Source organism: Procambarus clarkii, chromosome 32 (genome assembly GCF_040958095.1).
Source record: "Procambarus clarkii isolate CNS0578487 chromosome 32, FALCON_Pclarkii_2.0, whole genome shotgun sequence".
Taxonomy (NCBI): domain Eukaryota; kingdom Metazoa; phylum Arthropoda; class Malacostraca; order Decapoda; family Cambaridae; genus Procambarus; species Procambarus clarkii.
Window position 1 is genome coordinate 26,663,293 of NC_091181.1, and position 25,640 is coordinate 26,688,932.

The window sequence follows — 25,640 nt, forward strand, 5'->3', positions numbered from 1 at the left end:
CCGAGAACGAGTGACTAAAGCATACGTGTAAACCAAATATAAAAATCGGAAGAAACACAAGCAAATGGCCCCTACCAGGGTAAAGGATGGCTAACACTTATCTGAGAAACCTGAACACAAAAGGCCAAACAACTTTAGCAGCCCATACAAACGTTGCTGAACAAGGAGGTACAGGATGCCTTGGTACTGACACCTGGATTGTACCTTGAGGTGAAGAGTTGTTAATAGCAGGTGAATGATCTAACTACTCTCTCTCTCTCTCTCTCATTTACAGAGTTGTTTAGATTTATTTGTAAATAAACAGAAATGTAGGTCTACATTTCTGGTGGCTTATTTCTCAGTTAGGGTGATCTAACATCTCCTTGCTCTCTGTACCTCTGTGAGAGAACCAGGTTTCGGTTCCTGGTCCCCCATTAGGTTTTACACTTGCAAGGAACCTGGTGTGGCTTGATGTGTATAAAGAGAACCAGGCGGCTAGTGACGAAGCCACTTGCAGTCTTTCCAAGAACATTGATCAACAGATATACATTTATGTTAACTACTGTATTATGATTTAACTGACTGGCAAAAGACGAATTGGCTTGTACAGTAATTTATTAATTTGTATATCATGAATTTGAGAATATCATCCACTGGAACTTTGGTAATGGTTAAGTCCACATGTAAGCTAAGAAGTTTACTGTTATTGAAATTCATATTTTTAGATTTGCTTATAAAATCCTCTGGATGTTCTATTTGGGCTTGTTCCATTTTTTATTGAATTCAGCAGCAATGAATAGGGGTGAATTCACTAGTGTCAGTGTCTGAGCACAAAGCCTCTGTTTATAACACTTTTGCTAGTCCAGCAGGGAACCCAAATCACACCGGAAGGTAGGCCGAGCATTCCTGGTGAGCACACAGCCCAATGTTAAACTCATTCACTCACAATGTTTATACTTAATAAGACATTGCAAAAGAATTGTGCATTACGTTTGCATCATCAGGAACTCTGGGCGTTTTGGTTTTATGACGTATTATGCAGCATCAGAAAGGAACAGTGTTAATATGTAGTCTTTATTTAAAATAATTAACTTATCCTCTTCAATAGAACTGGTGGTGATAATGATATAATTCTTAAATTAACAAGTACATCATATTAATTAGGGATCTCTTTATTTTCAGAAAGATGTTCATCTGTGGCAAGGAGGGCAATCTGCAAGGGAATGTGAATCAGCTTTGGTCTTGAGGATCCTCAAACACAGACCTGACATGTTTTGAGGATCCTCAAACACAGACCTAACATTTCAAAGGAATGTCTATTTTTCTAGAGCAATGTGGGGAAAAAGTGTGAGCATAGTGTTTCTTGTAATCCGATTTTTTTGCAAAATTCAAATACGGCTTCAGTCTGTACAAACCACACCTCTGGATTGCTCTGGAGGTATTCCAGTATCCTGATACTTGTAACCATGTAGCCAGAGTATGTCTTGCTTGTTTGGTGACTGCTGGGAGCAGAATTAACTCCCAGGTCACAAGGCAATATTAAACAAGTTTAACAGTACTGTACCATAGTAGGAGGTATGTATATTGATAATATGGCACTGTATAGGCTACAGTGGACATTGTCAAGAACAACTGTGAGGCAGCAATTGGAATATGGCATGCCAATATAGTTAGTAACTAACTGATATGGGAGAGGGGTTCGGAAGAAAGGTGTTTACTGCAATGCTAAGAGTTAATGCTGTGATCCCCATGTCGACCCTACGAAGTCACTTCAGAAGCACTTTCTGCAAGACAGGATGTAAGAGTACAATGCTTTGTGATGGGCTGGCTGCAAAACAATGGAATGTTTCAAAAGTTGCAGTCCTGGGAGCACAGTGCAACTGTGCAGTGTAGTAGTCACTACATAATATTTACTAACGTTAATTATGGAGGCACTGGTTATTATTATTAACCAGGGAAGTGGGTTGTTCTATATCATGAATAATACATCCTCTCCATATGATCCAAGTTACAAATGGTCACAGATTAACTCCAAATATACCTCCAACAGTCAGTCCCATCCTTCTACAACAAAAACACATCAGGTAAATTCTTACAAAAAGAGAAATTGCTTGCCAAAGCCAGAAACTATGAGTAATGATCCTGGTAGTAAGCATTTACTGTAGTTGGAAGTTGTTAGGCAGCAAATAAATAGCAGAACCCCACCAAGAAGCCAAGTAAATATTTTCCAGCTAATGATTTGACATCAGTGATTGAAAAACCGAGAACTCATAAATTATTAAAATTTAATAAGACAAATTATGTCTGTGACCAGAATCGTGTGGTGTGCCGCTCGATCAGGGTAGTTATTCTTCCTGCTAGAGTTCACCGTCTCCACAAAAAACATCAAACTAGTTTTGTTGTACAGACTTTTTCTTTGGCAATAGTGTGAACTGGAATGTTTGCAGGTATTAATACCATTAGTTATCATGGTACAAACTATATTATATGCAGTAGTTGATACCATTAGTAATTATGGAGTGAGCTTGTGTGTCTGCAAGTGCTGGTAACATTGGTTATGGTGCAAGCAGGTATTGACACTATTAATTAGCATAGTTAGTTAGTATCAGTGCCAGATAATGCTATTAGTTATGGTGTGAAGTTATTACCTGCAGGTGTTTACAACAACATTTACTACAGTGTTACCTGATATTATTTGCAGGTGGTGCTAATAGTACGGTGAGAGCTCTCATTGTCTGCTAGTTAGTATACTGTAGTATGAACTGGTATTAGTTCCCTCTCACCACCTTCCTTTTCCTGTAACGTTGGTTCAACTGTAAGATTCTCTGTTCACATTTGCATCCTCTCTCCTTGTGACCCTCCAAGGAGGGTCCTGCTTTTAAAAATTTTCAAGGTTTTGACCCACATGATGAAGACGTTTACCACTCCTACTGTTATGAAGTGCAATTTCCTTGAATATTTTTCATCTCACACTCTATTGCTGTTTCCAGATGGATTTTAGTCTGCCAATTATGTTGGAAACTGCTGTTTTTTCCTGATCAAACGTTTATGTACTGCCTGTCCCTAGAGACAAGCATCTTCATGGTGGAACTTTATGCAATTTTGTATGCTTTTCAGCAGCTGCCTTTTCAACATCGACATTCCTTTGCTACTGTAGTTGACTCTTACAGTGCCTTCATGGCTCTGAAGTCTTTTAAACCTTTGCATCTTATGGTGATAGAAATCCAATACTGACAAGCAAATTAACTCAATACTGACTAGCAAATTTACTATGGTCGAATTTAGCTGGGTTCCCAGCCATATTAGTTACCTTAAATGAACTTGCAGACGCTGTCACTAAGGAGACCATTGCACCTGTCCTATTTCCAAAAAAATGGACTCCTTAGTCAGATTTCTATCTAATCATTCTGCAATCCATGACCATTAGCAGAGTCATTGGTCTGGCATTTATGGGTAACAAACTCTGCACACTTAAAGATGATTCATCCCCTTGGCCTTCCTACCACCACAATAGATGGTGAAAAATTGCCCTGGCAATATCAGCCACTTGCACTTAACACACAGGCATTTAATGGAGCGCCACCCTGTTCCTTATTGTCCAAACTGCATTGTCCCTCTTACAGTCGTGAATCTCTTCGATGAATGTCCTCATTTTCATGACGTTTGTGTGTCTCGCTTCCCGACTGTCCCTTGCAGTCATTTGTCCCTCGACAGACTCCTTGGTGAATCCGATACCTTTGATATCGCACGCCTTATGCACTATCGTTCTCGTACTGGCATCCTTAGTGATATTTAGCGCCTTTTGAATCTCCTGCAATTTTGATGGCGTTACATAGTCTTCCCAGCTTGGTGCCTACTTTTAATAATTAATTAATTCTTGGTTTTGGGTATTACCTCTAATCCCAAAGCTTCCCTCATCATGTAGAGAGCCAGTCTGGTCTTAGCTCCTGGATGGCCACAGTGAATCTCAAGATTCATGCAACTCACAAAGGCTTGGCAATACCAGCACTACAGCACTGGGAGCTATTAAGAAAGCTCTCTCAGAATATTATGTATAGGCCAGATATGTAATTTACAATAATATTACTGCATTTAGGAAACCAAACCTAATTTTAAACAATGAAGGTTATTATGCACACTACTTACCACAATAGAGACCATAAAATAAAAGCAACTTGCTTCTAGCACATGCATGAGGAGGATGTCTTGAGCATTATATGTGAGAGCCAGAAATGCTAAACAACATAAGCATGGTCCAGATATGTTGGGCATTTCAAGAATGAGACATGTTCTAGTGATTTCAAGTAAGTCTATGATAAATATGATGAATGCTATGACGAGATATTTATATATAGAATTAATAGAGCAAGGACTCTGCATTGTGATCTTATAGTGGCCAGAATATGCCTGGGGATATAAATGTATCTGCCAGCTTTCTCAAAACCCCAATGTCAAATTCACCATGTGTCAACTTTGTGAAAGAGAAAACATACATTCCCACGAATAATATATTGTAGAATGTTCCACATTAACCGACTTTCACCTCCCTGTGTTGAGATATACTGAACTATCTGAATACCTGTACTGGAACACGGTGATATGCTGAACTTGTCCCCAAGATTGACTATGTAATGCATCAGTTATGTAATATATGTGATGTAACTAAAGCTTAAGCTTGTAAAAGCATTTTATCACCCTCTGTAGTTAAGTGCTTAATAACACACACTAGTTTCTATAGCAGCTATCTTATCCTGTCAAAGTAGAAGAGACATAAACATGAATGTGTATATACAGGGTATGTATAAGCTGGTCAGAATTGCATTTCACCTTTGTAATTGCACATTAATCACAATATGTAAAAAAAAAAAAAAAAGTACCTCAAACAGTGTTTATGTAGGACAGACATAAATCTATGTATTTATGTATGTAGGTTAAGGTTAGTATTTTAAAGCACTACAATCACCTGCTGTAGTTGATTGTTAAATAAATCACTGAACTATTTAAGAGATTTCTAACTCTGTCTATGTTGGACAGAAAAAATTAATATATACTGGTTAGCATTGTAAATGAATAACCACATCTGTGATAGAAAACAGTAAAAAAAAAAAATTAAGCCTATGAACAAGACATGTTGGCATTATAACAAATGACTACGCATATGTTCTGAGCATTACATATATGAGCCAGACATTCTGAGCATTACAAGTACAATATTAGTCAAACTTGCTGGGTATTTTTATGTATGAGCCAGACATACTGGACAGTATAAGTCTGAGCCTGACATGTTGGGCAATACAAAACTAGCCTGAACCCAGGGGGCCAGGTTCAGAAAGCAGTTATGCAAGCACTTACGAACCTGTACATCTTTTCTCAGTTTTTGGCAGCTTTGATTACAATTATTAAACAGTTAATAAGCTCCGAAGCACCAGAAGGCTGTTTATGACAATAACAACAGTTGATTGGGAAGTTTTCATGCTTGTAAACTGTTTAATAAATGTAACCAAAGGCATCAAATATTGAGGAAAGATGTATACGTTCGTAAGTACTTGCATAACTGCTTCGTGAATCTGGCCCCAGGTATGCTGGAAATTATACGTACAAACACCCACCTGAGAGTATGACACGGGTGTAGTGGAGCCATGCTGATAGTAGGTCGTGCCAGCTGAGTACATAGTGGTGTCGCCCACTGTGTACACCGGGTATGCCCTGTTTATGATGGAAGAACCATTCACCAGATATTAAAACATAATACATGTACAGTCTACAGATGATTTAGACCAATCTTTCATAACAACAGTTATACACAGACACAAACAAAAAGAAATGAATATTTCAGTACTGTACTATACTGGTATAGTACAAGAACAGTACTGTACAAGATGAAACCCTTCCTACTATTGAAATATATAAAAAAAAAGAGAATACAAATGGCAAAATACAGAGAATAAAACTCAAACAATAGAATTGCTGAATCAGAAAAAGTTGTGTGTGAAGTATTACATATGAAATTCCTAAGAATATTTATTGCAAGACAAGATTTAAATGAACCAGACTTAAGAAGCAGCAACCAAACAGTAGAAACAGTGAAAGGAATGGAAGATAAAGTAAAGAAACTACCATCACACAGTAATATAAATCAAGTGTTATGATCACATGAAATATCAACCTGCCAAACGGGATGAGCAACTACATTTATATATTTGCATATGATTTGCAAATGTACGTTTATATATTTGCATATGAGGCATTATATAACAAAAGCCAGACTACTTAAATCAAAAGAGACTTGACCCTTAAACAGCTCGGCTAATTAAAACTTCTACATCTCGGCACACATGACAAAAAATACTTAACAAAATTACTGTAATGTAAAAAAAATAAAAAATAAATCAAAGATTCGAGTACAGAAGGTAATCACAGATAGTGAGTGATTGGAGTCACTTAAGGTTAAGAGAAATTGTACATACAGAATGCATGAATGCATAGTCCAGTACTGCACTGTATTGGAATATAGTCACTGTATCTGGTATTCACCGATTCACTTTAGAGAAATATAATGCAATTGTAATGGAGGAAAGTTAAAAAGAAGTCACATCAGGAATATAAAGAGTAAAAATGCATGCACTCATGTGGATCCCATGGTCAATAAACATGAGCTATGAAGAATGTCTAAAGGCACTGAAAATGGCCACAGTGGAAGCCAAGAGAAAAAGGAGACATGATAACCACATACAAGATTAATTATATCATAAGAAAATAAAACAAGATGACAATCGTAAATTCCAGGAAAGACAAGAGTAAGACACTCCAGAAATAGTTGAAGTTGGTGGTGGTGGACTACAAGAGGAGGCAGCATATGCCACAATCACTGGAAAAGTCAATAATTATAATAAAATGAATATGGGACACCATGAGCATAACTATACCTTCTGAAACTACAAATAGGTAATCATTCTTAATCAACAAGATGAAGACCTAGACTACAGTACACAATCACCATCAAGTCTGTTGTTGCTCAATGTTTTGGACAAATATAAATCTGTCATCAGGAGACTAAAAAAATAAACTCCAGACAATACAAATTTAGGCATTAGTTCATTAAATTTCAAGATTTTTTGTCTTCAAATATTTAACAATAATAAGGCCTACCACATGAGAAAACATACAAAATTTCAACAATTCAAGAAGCAGAATTTTATAACTTTACTTCTATTTACTGTAAATTAAATTACAGTACAGTATATACAAGAAACTACAGTAATTATTTTTCAATTTAAATACAATAATATAAATACAGTACAGTATTTTATGCAAGGGTGCATGTTTGGAAATTGGAATAATAACAGGAAAATGGCATTTCTTAAGGCTATCTTGAGATGATTTCGGGGCTTTTAGTTTCCCTGCGGCCCGGTCCTTGACCAAGCCTCCACCCCCAGGAAGCAGCCCGTGACAGCTGACTAACACCCAGGTACCTATTTTACTGCTAGGTAACAGGGGCACAGGGTGAAAGAAACTCTGCCCATTGTTTCTCGCCAGCGCCCGGGACCGAACCCGGGACCACAGGATCACAAGTCCAGCGTGCTGTCCGCTCGGCCGACCGGCTCCCATTTGCCCTTTGTAATTCCATCTTCATTCATATAATAACATGAATGCTACTCTTTGGGCTTGCCCTGGAGGTACTGGTTTTGCATGTTTCAAGCCAATACTGAAGGGAAAAGTGGTGTGTATTGAGATAATAACTACTGTCTGTGCCTTTGGATGTTACCTCAAAATGTTAAGCTATTTCCTGCCTGTTGAGGATTCTAAGGATCAACATCCTCATGGATTGGTCTCTGACCAGGCCTACTGGTTGGTGGTCTGGTCAACCAGGCTGTTCGATGAGGTTGCTCACAGCCTGACGTATGAGACACAGCCTGGTTGATCAGATATCATTTGAATATGTTCATAAAATTCTCTTTTGAACACTTTGAGAGGTCACCCAGTTATGCCCCTTATGTATAGAGGGAGAGTGCTGACAAGTCTTGGACCTTTGATGTTGAGAGAGTTCTCATTCAGCATGTCTATTGCACCTCTGCTTTTTATTGGGGCTATTTTGCCCATCCTGCCATACCTTTTGGTCTCATGTGGTGTTACTTCTGTGTGCAGATTTGGAACCAGTTCTTCTAGGCATTTTCCAAGTACAGGGTATAAATTATTATGTATCTCTCCTGCCTGCACTCTAGGGAATACAGATTTAAAATTTTTAAGCAGTTCCAATAATTTAGATGTTTTATTGAATGGATTCTAGCAGTAAAAGATCTTTGTATGCTCTCCAGATCAACAATTTCTCCAGCTTTGAATGGGGCTGTTAATGTGCAACAATATTCCACCTTAGCGAGCACTAGTGTCTTAAAAAGTATCATCAATGGTATGGCATCACTTGTTTGAAAGGTTCTTATTATCCAACCTGTTATTTTTCTTGCAACTGTGATGACTTCTGTTTTGCGTTCTTTGAAAGTAAGGTCTTCTAACATGATTACTCCTAAATCTGTTACATTACTTTTTCTTTCAATAGTGTGGTTTGACTACATTTTATGTGGTTTCTGCTTGGATATTTTCCTTTTTTCCATACCACAGTAACTAAAACTTATCCTCATTAAACATAAAGTATTATTTTCTGGGGTTCATTGAAAACTTGATTAACACGAGATTGGAGGCTTGATGTGTCCTCTACTCTCTTATAATTCCTAATGTTGTCTGCAAAGGATGATAGTGCTATAGTTTGTATCCTAGTCTATGATACGAAGATGAGAAAAAGTTCCGAAGCAAGCACAGTGCCCCGAGAGAGAGAGCTTTTCATGGTGGATGATCCAGGCTTTACTTTGTTGACTATTACACTCTTGGTTCTCTTTATTAGGAAGCTAAATATCCATCTTTCAACTTTGCCAGTAATTCTTTATGTACGCATCTTGTCTGCAATAACATCATGGTCATAATTGTCGAAAGCTTTGGCCACATTTGTGAATATTACATCAGCATTTTGCATGCCTTCCATGGCATCTAAGTCCATGTTATAGGGGTCTAGCAACTTTGAGAGGCAGGAGCAACCTGTCCTGAACCCTTGCTGCACAGGGTTATGTAGACACTGATTCCATGTGTTTTTTATGTTATTTCTTATCACCCAGATATTTTTATGCATGATGGTAGAGCAATTGGTCCATATTTTTTGCATTTACTTTACTATATCCTTTATGAAGTGGTGTGATCTCCACTGTTTTAAGTACTGTATGTCGGGGGGATGACACCAGTATCTATGTTCTATTTCCAAAAGATATTTAGGGCCTGTGACAGTGCTTTTATTTTTTTTTGCAACTTTTGATGAATATAGAATTCCAGGAATCTGGACCTGGTGCAATAGCACATAGGCATGCTATTTATAGCTACTTCAAAGTCCAGTGAGGTTAGGGTGACATCTGATATGGTTCAATTGTGGCGTTACATTCATAAACAATTTGTTTCGATCGTTGATCTTCAGTGTGTTCAAGGGTTCACTGAAAACCAAATCGTACTGAAGCCTCAGTATTTCACTCATTTCTTTGTTGTCATTTGTGCAGCCCATCCTCACATACAAAGATCCAAGGTCATTAATCCAGCCGCCAAATCCCCCTGTTTGGGAATGAAAAGAGGTATAAACACAACTCACAACTGATGACGTCTGAGCCCTTCTGGAACAAGTGCTTCGCTCACGTCCTCTGTTCGAACCACAATTCTATAAATGCTTCACCCCCAAATACAAATAATTGCCAACAAAACCTAAACCCCCTAACCTAACCTAAGCCTAACTATACATGGAATTTTCATGTATAATAATATTAATTTATATATGAGAACAAACCAATTTTTAATACACAGTACACCCTGTATGTTAAAATTGATGAATGTGTCTGGGGAGGATGGCCGCTGCTTTAAACAGTCTAGTGTGAGGATGGGTTGATCTGTGACAGTTCTGTCACCTTTATGACAGCCTGACAGCTTTATGACAGGTGCCTGACAGCTGAGTGGACAGTGATGACAGGTGCCTGACAGCTCCGGATTCATAGTCCTGAGGTTCCAGGTTCGATCCCCGGTAGAGGCGGAGACAAATGGGCAAAAAGTTTCTTTCACCCCGATGCCCCTGTTACCTAGCAGTAAATAGGTACCTGGGAATTAGACAACTGCTACAGGCTGCTTCCTGGGGCGGTATAACAAAAAGGAGGCCTGGTCGAGGACCGGGCCACGGGGACGCTAAGCCCCGAAATCATCTCAAGATAACCTCAAGATAACCTCAAGATAACCTTTATACATTGGGCAACATTCTTGCTAAATGCAAGATGTTGTTTTTGTTCTAGATATTTACATAGGAGAACAAGTATTTGGATTCCTCACTATTTCACTTATAGCCTTTGCTGTCTTTGCCTCTCCTAGATTTTATATGATTCTTGCAACTTTAGCTCAATCATTTATTTTATTTCTCTATATAGCATTCTTTATTGGTCTTGGTATACAGTGGAGCATTTGAAATGTTCTGCAACTTGTTTTCTTCACCTACAGAGGAAACGCCATTCTCATTACAGTTTGCATCTACAGTATTTCTCTTTCTTCTTAGTGGTACGTAACTTACCATCTGATGTCATGACGGTGAAAGTAATGGACCAGAGAGATAAGTCAAAAGCCATCCCAGTGATGAACGGCATGAAGTGGGCTGTGTTCTCGCCCCAACACACTTCAGCATGGTATTCTCGGCCATGCCTACTGATGCCTTCCGTGATTGCAAGAATGGAATACCCATCAGATACAGGACTGACAGTGGGCTGTTTAACCTCAGGCACCTGCAGACCATTACATAGGTGAAGGAAACTATCATAAGAGACTTCCTGTTCGCTGATGACTGTGTCCTCAATGCCAGCACAGAGCAAATGATGTAGCATGAAATGGACTGCTTCTCACAAGCCTGCGAGAACTTTGGTCTCATCATCAGCACCAAAAAGAATGCAGTCACGTACCAACCAGCACCCGGAATACCCTACCAGGAACCACACATCACAGTCAAGGGAAAGAACCTACAGGATGTCAACAACTTCACCAATCTTGGCACCATACTCTCAAGAGCGGTGAACATAGACGCAGAAGTCAACAACAGGGTTGCCAAGGCCAGTGTTGCCTTTGGAAGATTCCGTGAGAATGCCTGGAAGCTGAGGGGCCGGGCTTTACTGCCAAATTGAAGGTCTACCGTGCAGTGGTACTTACCACCTTCCTATATGCTAAAGTGACCTGGACTGTTTACAGCAGACATGCCAAACAGCTTAACCACTTTCACTTGAGCTGTCTCCACAGACTCTGCATCAGGTGGCAAGACAAAATCCCGGACATGGAGGTCCTAGAAAGTGCCAGTATTCCCAGCGATTACACCCTCCTATAGAAAACTCAGGCCGGAAGGAACATTTCCTTCCTGAGAAAACTCAGGAACTCAACTCAGATTGTCTGCCAGCCAATTGTCAAAACAGCTGCTGTATGGAGAATTAGGTTAAAGCATGCGTTCAGTTGGGGGGAACAGAAGAAAAATTCAAGGACTGCCTCAAGGTGACCCTTAAACACATGGACATCAACCCCACCACTTGGGAGTCACTTCCTCAGGACCATCCAACTTGGTGAAGCAAAGTCTTCAGAGGGGTCCATGCAGCAGAGAACAGATGGACTGCAGAGGTCCAGAGGATATCTGGGCTTCTGATATGGCATGCGTGTGGCCTAGAGCACGCACGGCGTGTGTAAAACTAGAGTAACGTCTACACTACAGCAGCACCCACTCACATATGTCCCATATGTGGGCGAGCCTTCTGTACCAAGATTGGTTTCATCATCCATCTTCTGACACACTGCCACCGATCTTTGACCTGATATTGAAGTCATGGTCTTCTTTGACTCTGAAGGATGAACATCATGTAACGTGCACTGTTTAAATTTGCATTATCTAGCTGTCTTTCCCAGCATATATTTTTGCGAGGTCTTGGTTTATTTGTTTCCAGTTGATCCATTTGTTATTAAAATTGAACTTGCTGAATTCTCCTCCTCTTGGATTTAAGACTGGCTGCACATGTCTATAGCCCATGCATGTCTGAACTTCAGTTAGACTATGATCTGAGTACTGTAACAAGTATCTGCGGTCATTATATCCCTAATCAGTTCATCATTGTTTGGAAAAGTAAGATCTATGGTGTCTACTTTTCTAGTTGGTTCAACTCTTTGTTGGTTTAAGGCAAATCTGTCACATATGCAAGATGTAATTTATGTGTGACTGTTCATTTAGACTACTTCCTGCGATTCTTTCTGGCATAACTGTATTTGCCACATTTTTTTTTTTTCGGTGGCGTAAGTTGAAGTCACCAGGCAAAATAATGTTTGGGGGTAGGGTTTGTTAGGTTTTCTAAGCAGTATTAGATTTTTATAAGTTGGTCTTCAAACTGCTGAGGATTTACATCTGGTGATTTATATACAAGGACAATCACCACATTTAGAATTTCTATTTTAATTATTAACACTTCCACAATATCATTTGTGGTATTTACCAGGTCTGTGAAGATGAGTGTCTTTTTGATGTACAGGCTGACCTCACCCTGTAGTCTGTTTCCTATCACATCTGAAAAGATTGAATTCTGGTATCCATATCTCATTCTCATAATAATCCATTGTATGAGATTTAGATACAGCTGCAAATATTACATTTGTCTCATTTAGGAGACAAGTTATAAAGTGGATGTTGTTTTGCATGGTTTGATACCATGTATATTGGCAAATCCAAAAAATGCATTTACCTGTTTTTCTTTCCGGATTTTAATTTCTTTCTTCCTCTTCCTATTATCCTTATGCATTTCCTATCTAATGTATACTTCATAGAATGTTGCTCTGTCCCTCAATTTCCTATTTTTGCCAGTACCGTATATACAGAATTTTATTGGTTAACTGAACTTTAGGTAAGTTACTGCAGCTAATCCTTATCTACACTAATGCTCTGGTTGCCCCAACTCATTCCTGGCAATGAACTCTTAAGAGTCTTTTCTACTTCCTTTTCTTTTTCAGAACAGTGCTAGTGCAAACACATACTCCTCAGGATGGCTTGTCACTTGCCAGCCATGGTCACTTTTCTACATGAATTTAACACTAATTCTTCTATCCTAAGATTCTTTTTCTTCCTTTTATCTGGTCTAGCCACATTGCTCTTGCTGGTAGATAACTTTCCTAGTCACAAATGAAGCACTGTCCAAATAAGAGTTTCGGTAATGCGATCTTGGTGTTCTCGACTCACAATCTGGAATACTGGGTTTGAAACCCAGGTGGGACAGAAATGGTTGGCCACATTTAATATCATCTAATGCTTCTGTATACTTAGAAGTAAATAGGTACCTGGGCATTAATCAACTTGTTGTGTGGTTGCATCCTGGGAAGGGTCAGTAGTATGACCTTGGGGGGACCTCGATATAAGCATAACATATATATAAGCACAGGTTGCCTGTCTCTGGCAAAATGATCTATAAAAATGGCTGAAAATTCTGAGTAACGGGATGTGGACCACATTTGCCTCTGCGCTAATTACTAATTAATTATACTTTGGTAATTACTTGGTAACAAGCACAGAGGCAAATGTACATGCCACAACAGGCTCACACTTTCTTGGTAATATTGGGCTAGTCTCAGAAAATAAGTATTTTACATTAATTAGCATAGTATAATTTAAACAAATAAAACCATATCTAGGCAGTGAGTATTAGAGCTGTAGTCATTCTGGATTTGACCCCATATACTGAAAGTGTGATAAATCAAAATACATGAAAATCAATCTTTCTCTTCTGTGTTTGAAGAATTGTTTTAATAGCAAAATCCTTTTGAATTTTTAAGGTTTATGCTATTTGGATGTCTGGATTTTCCAGGTTACACTGCATGAGGGCATTGCAATATAAAATTAAATAAAAATAATCTCACTGTTGAAAATGTACTTGTGTTAAATTCAAATATATATCCAAAGCATAATGTCTTTTCAGTTTACATTTATTAATTAATTATTACACATTTTAAGAGTTGCTTAAGATCTTGAGTGTAAATTTGGATATACAGTGTCAGGGAAAGGAGGTATGTTATTGAGCTTTCCTTAGGCCAATGACTGACCTTCCCAGGATGCGATCCACAACAATTGGCAAACTCCTGGGCACCTATTTACACCTAGGTGAACAAAGCCCACACACACACGTACGCACACACACATGCAAAGAAACGTGCCCAAATGTCTCACCCTGCACAGCAATTGAACTTGGGTCACTGAATTTACAATGTTGAATACAAATTTTGTGACTGCAAAATAAAACTGTGTAAAATTAGATTTGATTAAATCTGAATTACATAACTGTATAAGTCAATTTAATTCTCAATATAATTACTAGTGTCATGAAGTAGAAGGTTACAACTATATAAAACAATGAACAGCAATAAACTAGATACACATCATATAGCTCATACATAAATATATATATGAAACAAATGTGCAAAGTACTATATACTGTATATTAATATTAATAGTACAGAATATATTCAATAGGCTATATAGGAATTCTGTTCATCTATAGACACTCATACCAATACATGTTCCTTGTCAGCACTCGTGTATAAAAATGTAAAAAGGTTGGTTATGGTGGTAAAAGATGCACCAATGACAGCATTGGTAACCGTGAAGGTACATGGAAGAACATGAGAAGAACAGATATCTGAACTCTTTAATGTGTACTGAGGTAAGACGGTGGTGGTGACAGTGGTGGCAAGTTTACAATACATCCTGTAGTTGGTTGTTATTGTTGTCACTATTACTGATGAGAGTGAGGAGACCGAGAGGGGAACTGATGGCTGTAATAAAACCGTAAATGTATCGATGGTTGTGTACTGATGGTGGCACTGGTAGAGGTGGGTGTAGTAGCGAGCTGTGAGGGGTAAGGTGCTAGTAGACAGGCTGGTGCAGGCTGGGGTAGCAGTGGGACCTACAGCAGGTGCTCAGGGTGGTGGAAATAGTAGTGCTGGTGGCTAGTCTTTAGACTTGTAGAAAAATAACATACATGTGGACAAAAGTAAGTGTGATATTATTTCCAGCCTGGTATAAAAATTTGAAAATTTGTGGCAATTGGTAGTAGCCCCCTTAAATCTTAGCAAGAAGGAATGTTGTAACTATAGTACAGTACTCATGTTCAGGACTGTGCATATTGTATAACTTGATTGATTTATTTGACATACCATCTTTCAACATTTTGTATTTACTAATCTAAAGCTAAAGATATGCAAGAAAAAAGTTTTACTTTAGCAAACATGTTAAAATTCATTAGTAAAATAAAAATAAAATGTAGGTACAGTGTGTAAATTAGTATACAGTACCGTATTTCCTTGTTACTCCTTCTCCCAATAACTTAATTAAAAAAAAATTACTATGCAGATATTTCCTCAACTTGCATAACCACTAATTTTAGCAGTACTGTCAATGGCCTAATGCTACATATATACATTGTTAGTTACTAAGCTCACTCAGATGTGTTACTCTAGCACGGAGGAAATCATGCATCACACATAATTGACAGATATAAGTACTTCACAGCCCTCATAATCTTTACACTTACTGCTCAAGTTAGGAATTAGATCAACTGTTTATGGGGATGTTTTAAGAAAATATAGACATAAATAAAATAGCCAATGAAAGAATCAACTTGCAACATAGGCAATTAGAATGATTTTAACTGTATTTATTAATGATTACCATAATGTTAAACATAAAATAATGCTGCAAACCATACAACATAAAAATGCAAACAACAACAAACACAACATGGAGATGAATCCAATGTGGCATAACGAACACTTGCCATCAGCATATTAATTCTAGTCTGTTGAATGAGGCCTTAATTCCCATCATCCAAACATGACTTTCATGGGAAACCATTTCCAGTCCCTGACAGTCCCTGAAGGCAATAAATACATCAGGCCTTCATTTCTGTTATATAAATATAGGCATAATTCCAGTTTTCTCAACATAAGAATCAACGCAAGTTATAATCTTCCCAATATGACCTTATTTTCAGCCTTCTCAACATGACCATAATCTCCTTACTTTCCAACATAACCTTATTTCACAGTTTTCCAACTTGTCATTAATTCTAATTGATTTCTTATTGATATATATCACTTTAATATGATTTCATTGTGCATTAGTTCTAATATTCCTAATAAGGCCCTAGCTCTAATCTCCTTATAATGCCCTTGCTTTCCATCTTCCATAGCTTGGCCTAAATTCTAATTTTGTAAACACAGCTTTAATTTTGCTCCAATATTTAACTGGAAAAAATCTTCAGAAATAATGAAGGAGCTTTGACACACGGCCAGTTTCAAGTCCTCATTGAGGCCACTAGTGATGGCTCTCACATATATTTTAGGTAAAATTCAGGCAAACTTAAAATGTCCTAATATACCTTAATCCCAATTTTGCACGGTCTTAATTTCTCTTTCTTCCCAGCTTAGCCACAATTCCAGTCTTTTCAACAAAGCCTCCATCTCGGTTTTCCAACATGGTCATATTCTTGGTCTTCCAAACATGTCCTCAATAGCTTTTAATCTAAGTATTTTCAAAACGGTCACAAATCTCCAGTCTTCTATGTGGTGCAATCAAATCACGAATCCCTGAGCTAGGCCTATTCAAATAATGTAAATATTATTTGGAACTTGTATTTTTCCTCGCGTTCTTAAAATAATTATGAATATGCTACAATATGTTCAGGATAATAGTAGTTTATAATGCAGCCATGAGCATACTTCAGTGCTAGGTTGAATCAGAGCACTACTCTTACATAATATATATATTATATGTTTAAGCTAGAATTTTCTGTAATATTTTGTGCTTCTGTGCTTTATTTTCCCCCAAAAAATTTGTATTTCTTGTGTACAGTATATGTTTAGTTTCAAGATTTATTTTAAACTATGATAAGATCTTCAAAATACTATTTGAGAATACAGTACAGCCTGCATGCTATACTGATCTGTAAAACTGTCAAGACTATGAATAGCTTTTTGCAATATGAGAGGCTAGAAATTTCTTGTACAGTACAGTACTGTACAGTATTTCCAAAATATGTCAAATTATAAAAGTACAGTAGTACTAGGCCTATTAGAAATGCAAAGTGCAACTAATAAATATATTCTGGCAATGGATGCATTAGTGTGTAACTTCTATATATCACTGACTGTAAAAGGGAAGATTCATCGGCATTTGAGTTTCCATTACGTTTTTAGGAATCCACATTATTGTCTTTAATTAAAATCAAACTTGGAGAACATAATATGAATAATGATAAATTAAGAATTACAACAGTATGGTGAGCAATTCTGGCTAGACTTGGGGCTATGATGGCAGTTATCCTGTTTAACAACAAAAAGTTTAATGTAATAGAAAAAATAAATAGTGGCCGAGTTCTCCATAGTTACGACAGGGGTACGACAGGGTTACAAGCATAATACTTGGGGCGTGGTTAGTTACATCTGTCCATTAGTGGAAGAATAGAGAGGGTCTGGCGAGGCGTCTACGTACTGGACATAGGCACCATGGACGCCAACACCGCCGCTCGAATCCAGAGACCCATCGCCTTCGGATACTGCAAGGATAAAACATACATAGAGCTCCATAATTATCCCAAGTTATATGGTACAGTATATTAGTTCCTGTGTAATTAGTTAAACAAATAAACATCAAAAGCACACATGTAAGCAGCATAACTTCAAAGTCTGAAATAAATTCTTTGTGGCATTGAAATTTAAAAAATTCTGAATAAATAAAGTTGTTGCTTAAAAATAATTGTATACTATACAGCCCTAATAATTAGCATTAGAAGCAGTACGAGTAATGACAGGAGTGTCAGCAAACACTAGCTAACATTGTCATCTACTTGGCAAAAACCAATCACAACATAGGAACTACTGAAAAATACAGGACCTTAAGCCATAAATAGTAAGTATGGCAATACAGCAGAACCTTAATTCAGTACGAGCTAATTTCATGAAAATGTTTTGGGGGTTAATACAAATAGTATTTGTTGCTCTGTAATGCAATACATTATTCTATTAATAAGATAATTTTACCAACAATCATTATTACATTATTACATCAATACTTAGAATTCAAACATGACTATTTCACTGCTTTAGATAAGAATGTGCTTCAAAGAAGACAACAAATAAGAGAAGCCTAAACACAACATTCTGATAAGATGATAATATCAGAAAAGATAATATTTTTACAAAAGTTGTAGTGTTATATTTAGATAATATGTAGTTATTCTGAATCTCTCTATGGAAGCAAATATATTTCAGTACGTAAGAAAAGAGCGAAGACTATAACTGCTTAAAATTCACAGCAGTACACAAAAGCCAACACCCCTTAAGAGCATCCCTGGGGTTATGTTTCCAGAGAGATAAATGCAATAAAATCTGGAATAATTCTGTACATCTAATAAAGTGTTGGAATTATTACACTGCAAATAATTTCAGTTGCTGTATTTCAGAAAAAAAGACATGTCTATTACGAGCAGGATGAAGACACCTTCAGGCAACTGTCAAAATTAATCCCATCATAGTAGGGATCTCCAATATACCCACAACCCCCATAGCCAATATACCTACAACACTCATGGCCAATATGCCTACAATGCCCATGCTCAACATAGATCAACATTGGAATTTCCAACACATGAGAGACATTAGAAACATGTGTAGAATAATAAACCCCACATTGTTTGAGTTAGGAAAACACTGTTTTTAAAATATTGATACTGTTCTTAAAAGATTCTCCCATTTTGAAATATTGATACTGTTCTTAAAAGATTCTCCCATTTTGAAATATTGATACTGTTCTTAAAAGATTCCCCCATTTTGCACCCACAAGATAAAGTAAGCATTTAAGAGTTGACAGATGTTAATCTTCTTGTTTGAGGAGCTGTTCACTTGAGACAGTTAAGCAAGTCAAGTCTGGGTACAAGTGAGAGGATGAACAATCCAGCGGGTTTTCTTCCTATTGGGGAGTGTTGTACATGCTGCTATGGCGGTATGTCCACTCACAGGATGAGCGGCGCTGCCCAATAAACTCGCCCCTCGGGGCAAAATTAAAAAAAAAAAAAAAAACACCCATGGTCAATATGCCTACAGTACCCATGCCCAATATATCTACAACACTCATCTTTTCAATATGCCTACAACACCAAGGGCCAATATGCCTACAACTGTTACAACGTGGCTAGTCTATTTATTAAGAAACAAGCCATTTTGATGAAACAAATGAAATGTGAGAATCGGTTTTGTCCGTTGTGGAGTTCTGGAGGTGACGGCGCTGCCGGTGCCATGATTGTGAAAATGTAAACTACTGGCTATGTTTTACACTTTGGATGCACTAAATTATGTCCATGTACATAGCCAGTAGGATTATGAAGTTATGTGATATTTAAGTTTCATTTGACAACATTGATTGGAAGTACACTACAGGACAGTTGCAGTATGACATTTTTTTTTTTTAGTAAACGCTGCCAAGAGCTGGTGAGAAAAATTTAATTGGTACCAAGTCTGGCCTGAGAGAAGTATAGCACTTTGAACTGTACATTTAATTATCAGTATGTCCTCTCCTTTCCACGTTGCCACCAATTTTAATTATTATTTGTATTCCAGTATTATGTAAAAAGCTACTCAAGGACCATTTGAGAGTATAAATAGTGCTCCTTCAGAGGATCTATATGCCTACAACATCCAGGTTCAATATGCCTACAACATCCAGGGCCAGTATGTTTACAACACCCAAGGCCAATACCTCATGAAGCAATACAACATAAACACTCATTTCTGTAACAAACTTCATAACGAACTATTACACAGATAAAAGTAAGTGAACTCATGATGTGAAAGATACTAGTGTAATGTCTTTATATTCATAAAAGTAATACTTGCATGTGAAATATTTTACTAAAAATGTCAACTGCATTATGAAACTATGGTTAAAAATGTAAATTTTGCAGGCTGAGTAAGCTTGCTACATTGTACATAAGGTTGGCTGTAACATAGTGAATGTAAATAGATTGACGTGGATGCCAAAGAAAGTATTCAACAGAGCCGGTGGGAAGAGACTGGGAATGAATGAAGCTAAGGAGCATGTTGTTGTTCTGTCCATCACAGGTGTAATGGGAAGACGGAGGAAGCTTACGAGAAAATTAGTATGCTAGAGCGTTATTGTTATAGGGTTCTCCATATGAACCAGAAATTTGGGATTAAGTAGTAAATGCTCATCAATAAGTTATAGTAAATTTCACTTTCGCCCAACCACTTGGGCTGGACGGTAGAGCAACGGTCTCGCTTCATGCAGGTCGGAGTTCAATCCCGACCGTCCAAGTGGATGGGCACTATTCCTTTCCCCCCGTCCCATCCCAAATCCTTATCCTGACTCCTTCCCAGTGCTATATAGTTGTAGTGGCTTGGTACATTCTCCTGATAGTTCCTCTTTTCTGTAATTTGCAAAATTTTAAACAATTAAATACCAGAAGCTGGCATTATGTAGACTCATTAATCAAACAATATAAAATCAACTTCGTCTCACCCACAAAGCATCCTGGCTCATTCTTAAATTTGTTAAGAATTAAAAAAAAAACTGAATGTGAGGGCATGCTCATCTAATATCTGACTGTCTCCACATGCTGATTCATACTTTTTTACTGTATTTAATAAAAATCAATATATTATCAAATTTCCATATTATTATACAGTATGAAGTACAATTTAATTTTAGACAGACAATGTTAACAGTAGCAATAAAAATGAGGGAAAGTTCCTTGGCTTATACTTAGACAAGAGACTAAACTTCTGCACCCACATACAACACATAGCCAAAAAAGTCCCAAAACTAGTCAGTATACTCTCTAAAATCAAATATTATGTTCCCACTCTCCTTTCCTCTCATTATACTACTCTCTAATCTATCCCTATCTTACATACGGTATCTGTGCATGACGTTCATCCACTGCAAATTACCTCAAGCCCATCGTCACTCAGCACAAATCTGCTATCAAACCTATAACAAACTCTGTCTTCAGACAACACACAGCCCTTCTGTTTAAGTCCCTAAACATGCTAAACATACCCTTACTCCACACATTCTCTTGTGCTATTCACATGTACAAAACCTTGTTCCTAAATCTTGATCTGAAACGTTTCCGTGATAGGTGTAATAGAACCCATGAAACAAATATCAGAAATAAATATCTCTTTGATATCCCCAGTCAAACTAAATCTGTGCAAAACACTTCATGCACATAAAAGAACCCAGTCTATGGAATTCACTCTCTAATGAATTAACAAATTGTCCAACCTATGCCTTATTCAACAGTAAAACCAAAAAGTACCTGCAGTAAATTCATCTTCATAGTTTTCTACCTTGTGCTTCAAACTCACACTGTATCTTGTGCTACCCACTCCCCCAATATTAGTACCTAAGACATACTGTACATCTTCACCAGTGTAATCACCTCTGTCAATATACTGTATATTGTAGTTGTATGTTGACATCAAATTTTGCTACAATGTACCTTTCCATCTTGCCTGTTCTGTTAGATTAAGGACCTGCCCAAAATGGTATGCATGTTACTGTAGTGACTTTGCAAAACCATAAAAATACCAATATTATGAAATCCCACAAAATCATTGTACCTTCTTGTATATAAAAACATAGAGTATGTTATTATTTTCTGAGCAGCTGGGTCTAAGGTACATTATGTTAGTGATTTAATTCTGCTAAGAATATTTGTATTTGCAGTATACAATACCAACTACTGTATATGAACATGTTTGCTGATGATGGTAAGCTACTGGGAAAACATAAGACTGGACAATTGTCATGTCCTTCAAGATGACCTAGATAAAATAATTGTATTCAGCAACTCTTAGCAAATGGAATTCAGTGCGAATAAATGCCAAGTTATGGAATGTGGAATAGGAGAAACACATTAAAGACCTCCAACAAGAGTTAAAGAACTAGGGGTGGTTCTGGATAGCAGACTATCGCCAGAGGTCTACATAAAGGAGAATGTGCGAGGAGCATATACTATGCTTTCCAACTTCAGAATGGCTTTTTAATACATGGATGACGAAATATTAAAGAAACTGTTCATAACTTTGTGAAATCAACAATGGAATGTGCAGTGGTTGTATGGTGCCCATTTCTCAAGAAGCACACCATTAAACCTGAAAAGAAGAATGAAGGTGATGAAGGAGAGGGGAAGGTGATGAAGGAGAGGGGAAGGTGATGAAGGAGAGGGAAGGCGATGAAGGAGAGGGAAAGTGATGAAGGAGAGGGGAAGGTGATGAAGGAGAGAGGGAAGGTTATGAAGGAGAGGGGAAGTTGATGAAGGAGAGGGAAGGTGATGAAGGAGAGAGGGAAGGCGATGAAGGAGAGGGGAAGTTGATGAAGGAGAGGGAAGGTGGTGAAGGAGAGGGAAGGCGATGAAGGAGAGGGGAGGTAGCCAGAGAGGGACATTCCTAGGTCCCCTCTGGCTACATAGTACCTATACTACACACACTTCATAAGTGACATTATATTTTTAGATCTACACTGGGATTCACATCTACCAGAAGGGATACATGAACAACCAGACATTTACAGTGACAAGGTTGCCGTGTGGGGGCAAGGCGGGTCGGGTTATGTGATCCGCTCTCCCAGTAATGCAACCTTTTTTATAATTGCCTTAACTGCTGACTTTGTGATGGGATCAGGTCGCCATTATCCACATGGCATGTGAAATTTGAGAACACGTATTGCTGCTGTCAATAATTGTTATGTTGCTGTTGCATTTTGAAATGGTGAATTGGTTCAGCGTTCCTGAAATATTAGTGAAGTTCTTTGGCAAATCTTGCTAGACGCCCAACCTACATATCTGAAAATAAATGAATTGACGTTTCGGTCCGCCTTGGACCATTATCAAGTCGTGTAATGGAAAAAAAAAAAGAGTGGCGGAGAAGGTCAGTTTATGAGGTGGGATATAGTGTGTTCCGCCCACACCTCAGATCACACCCTCTATGTGGCACCTTATAAACCCCTAATTATTGTTTGAATTATCATTGTTGTATTTACATTAGTTCAATTATTTGTTATTTTATTTGTACTTGTTAATATATTATACATACTGTATATATCAGCTAATGGAACTAATTACTGGGTTAGCCGACAATACCACATAAGAATTAAGTAAACGAAGAAGGCTATATATATATATATATATATATATATATATATATATATATATATATATATATATATATATATATATATATATATATATATACATATATATATATATATTAATCACCGTCGTGGACAATCGGAGCCTCGAACCCCCGACCACAGAGACAGTAGCCAGCCACTGTGTCAACTGAGCCATTAATAAGACTTAAAAGGAAGAACTCTAGAGGCACCTATCTGCTGCCCAACTGGAACTTTGGCTACTGTCCATGTGGTCGGCGGTTCGAGGCTGTGATTGTCCAGCTGAATGAAAGGTTACTATCCATGATATGGCCGTTACAAATTTACATGGCCAGGATGTGGATCACCTAACACCTATATACCAAAGTGACACCCCATGGAAGGCCTACAGTTCCAGTTAGCAGCAGTTAGTTACTGCTGAAATCCTTCCATATTGTGGCTGCTCAATACATGGTTGACAGAGCTACTGTCTCCCATATAAACAGGAATATAAAACTCCCGTATAAACTACTGTCTCATATATAAACTGTATATAAACAGGAAGGGAACACAGAGATCGACTGAAGAGCAAGAGACCAGTAACCCCACGGCCAGGAGCGGCGGCTTATATAAACAACACCAGCATATCTGACACTGGCAAACATGACGATAACATTTAGAAACTTGGAGAGAAAGCCTTCAGAGTACACGTCACAACGTACGTGATACCCATTCTAGAACATGCAACTAGCGTGGAAACCTTCCCCCCCCCCTCCTCCCCAACGCCTTAAGAACTTATAAAAGTTTCAGATGTGTGCAAGGAGCCTCGTGCCATAACTGCCAGAATTAAATTATGAAAAAGGCAAAGATAATTGAAATTCACAACACTTAAAGAGAGATATGTAATCGAGGAGACATGATAGTGACATGTAAGATTCCCAGGGAAATTGAAAAGGTTGATAAAGAGGAAATGTTAAGTATGAGTCACAGGGGATGTTAGAAAAAGAAAAATTGCGTAAAGGTGGTGATCAAATGGAATGGATTAGATGAAGAGATAACCTGGTAGAATCTACCTTAACAAGTTCTATCCAAAGCGGACATGACAAGAAACAGAAAGGCTGGCAGTCACCCACATTAGACAACCAACAACAGGTGAGGCGGGGCTCGGGAGTTAGCTCTCGACCCGGCAATAACATGTAGACAAGTAACACGGAGAGCACCACACTGCACACCATACTTACAGTACCGCTGTTGACTGTCATTAGTCGAGTATACACATATATCGTCACATCAAGTTCCAGCGCCTTACATAGTCGCTCATGTTAATATATTTTAAATACACAGTTACTGCTTGCGAGGCACTTGAGCGTTAGTCATCGAACATAACGAGTACCAGTGAGGACTCCGGTCCTCTGAAATCCTCCTCAGAGTTCAGTGAGGACTCTGGTCCTCAATGTCCTTGAGGATTCTTAGTACTCAAACAGTACAATCATTCTACATCATCTGTAATTGAGGCATACTACTCATACCTGCGGTAAACTCATCAACATGGCCACAATAATAATAATAATTAAGCCAGCATCGTCTTGTTTCCTTATCACTATCAGTAGCAAAAAAAAAATAATGCATGTCGGGCAAGCTCTCACAAGCAACAGATGTAAACAAGCGAAAATGATAAAAAAATGATATTAAAGAAACAAAGAAAAGGCGAAGCAGACGAGCCGTGGTACGCCAGCTTTTAACTCTCTCGTCGTCTTGGCTCCTGCCAAGATGATAGACAAGCTAAGCTCAAAATAACATTACAAATCTTAAGATATATAAACGAACAAAAACAGTTTGGCTACAGTAACTGCTTCGTGCTGTGGCAACAGTCATACGTACTCTAAACGTTCTTCTTGCCGCGAAGAACAATTACCTGTCACCCATCTGTGAGAAGTCGTCATAATGTCTTAGAACTGTGACGATTCATAATGGCTGTCACCTGATCGTCAAAACAACCATAACATGAACTGAAACACTTACGAGCAGCCATAACAAGTGTGTACATCAAACAAGTCACGTTCCTCGGTGGCCAAGTCACGACAGTTATTCACACCCGTGGCAAGACCTAGACATAACACGTATCCTGACTACCACAACACCCAAAATAGCCATTCACCTTTTAACATTGAGTTACAACATCTACATATCATGTCCTACAGCCAGAGTTACAACACCAAGACGGACAGTAAGAATGTGAGTGGAGCATCCCTTACCTAGGCCCGGGTTGACAGGGGTTAGTGAGGTGTAGGAACGGGACGCGTTACCCTCTGAACCATCATGAAAGAAAACGAATCCCATCAGCTGGTATTAACCAAAGAAAATG

General features: G+C 38.0%; 1 protein-coding gene across 3 annotated transcripts in view; it reads right to left on the reverse strand.

The window, feature by feature from the left end:
• LOC123759301 (DNA-binding protein RFX2) overlaps window positions 1-25,640 on the reverse strand; it is a 236,900-nt gene that overhangs the window by 96,662 nt on the left and 114,598 nt on the right. Inside the window, exons 5-7 of one of the 3 annotated variants that reach the window (XM_069335036.1) lie at window positions 25,531-25,584; window positions 17,549-17,663; window positions 5,589-5,685 (exon numbers count right to left, since the gene is read on the reverse strand). In XM_069335036.1, coding sequence (XP_069191137.1) covers window positions 5,589-5,685; window positions 17,549-17,663; window positions 25,531-25,584 — 266 coding nt within the window. The remainder of the gene's footprint in view (window positions 1-5,588; window positions 5,686-17,548; window positions 17,664-25,530; window positions 25,585-25,640) is intronic. The other 2 variants (XM_069335037.1, XM_069335038.1) reach the window with 2 other exon arrangements.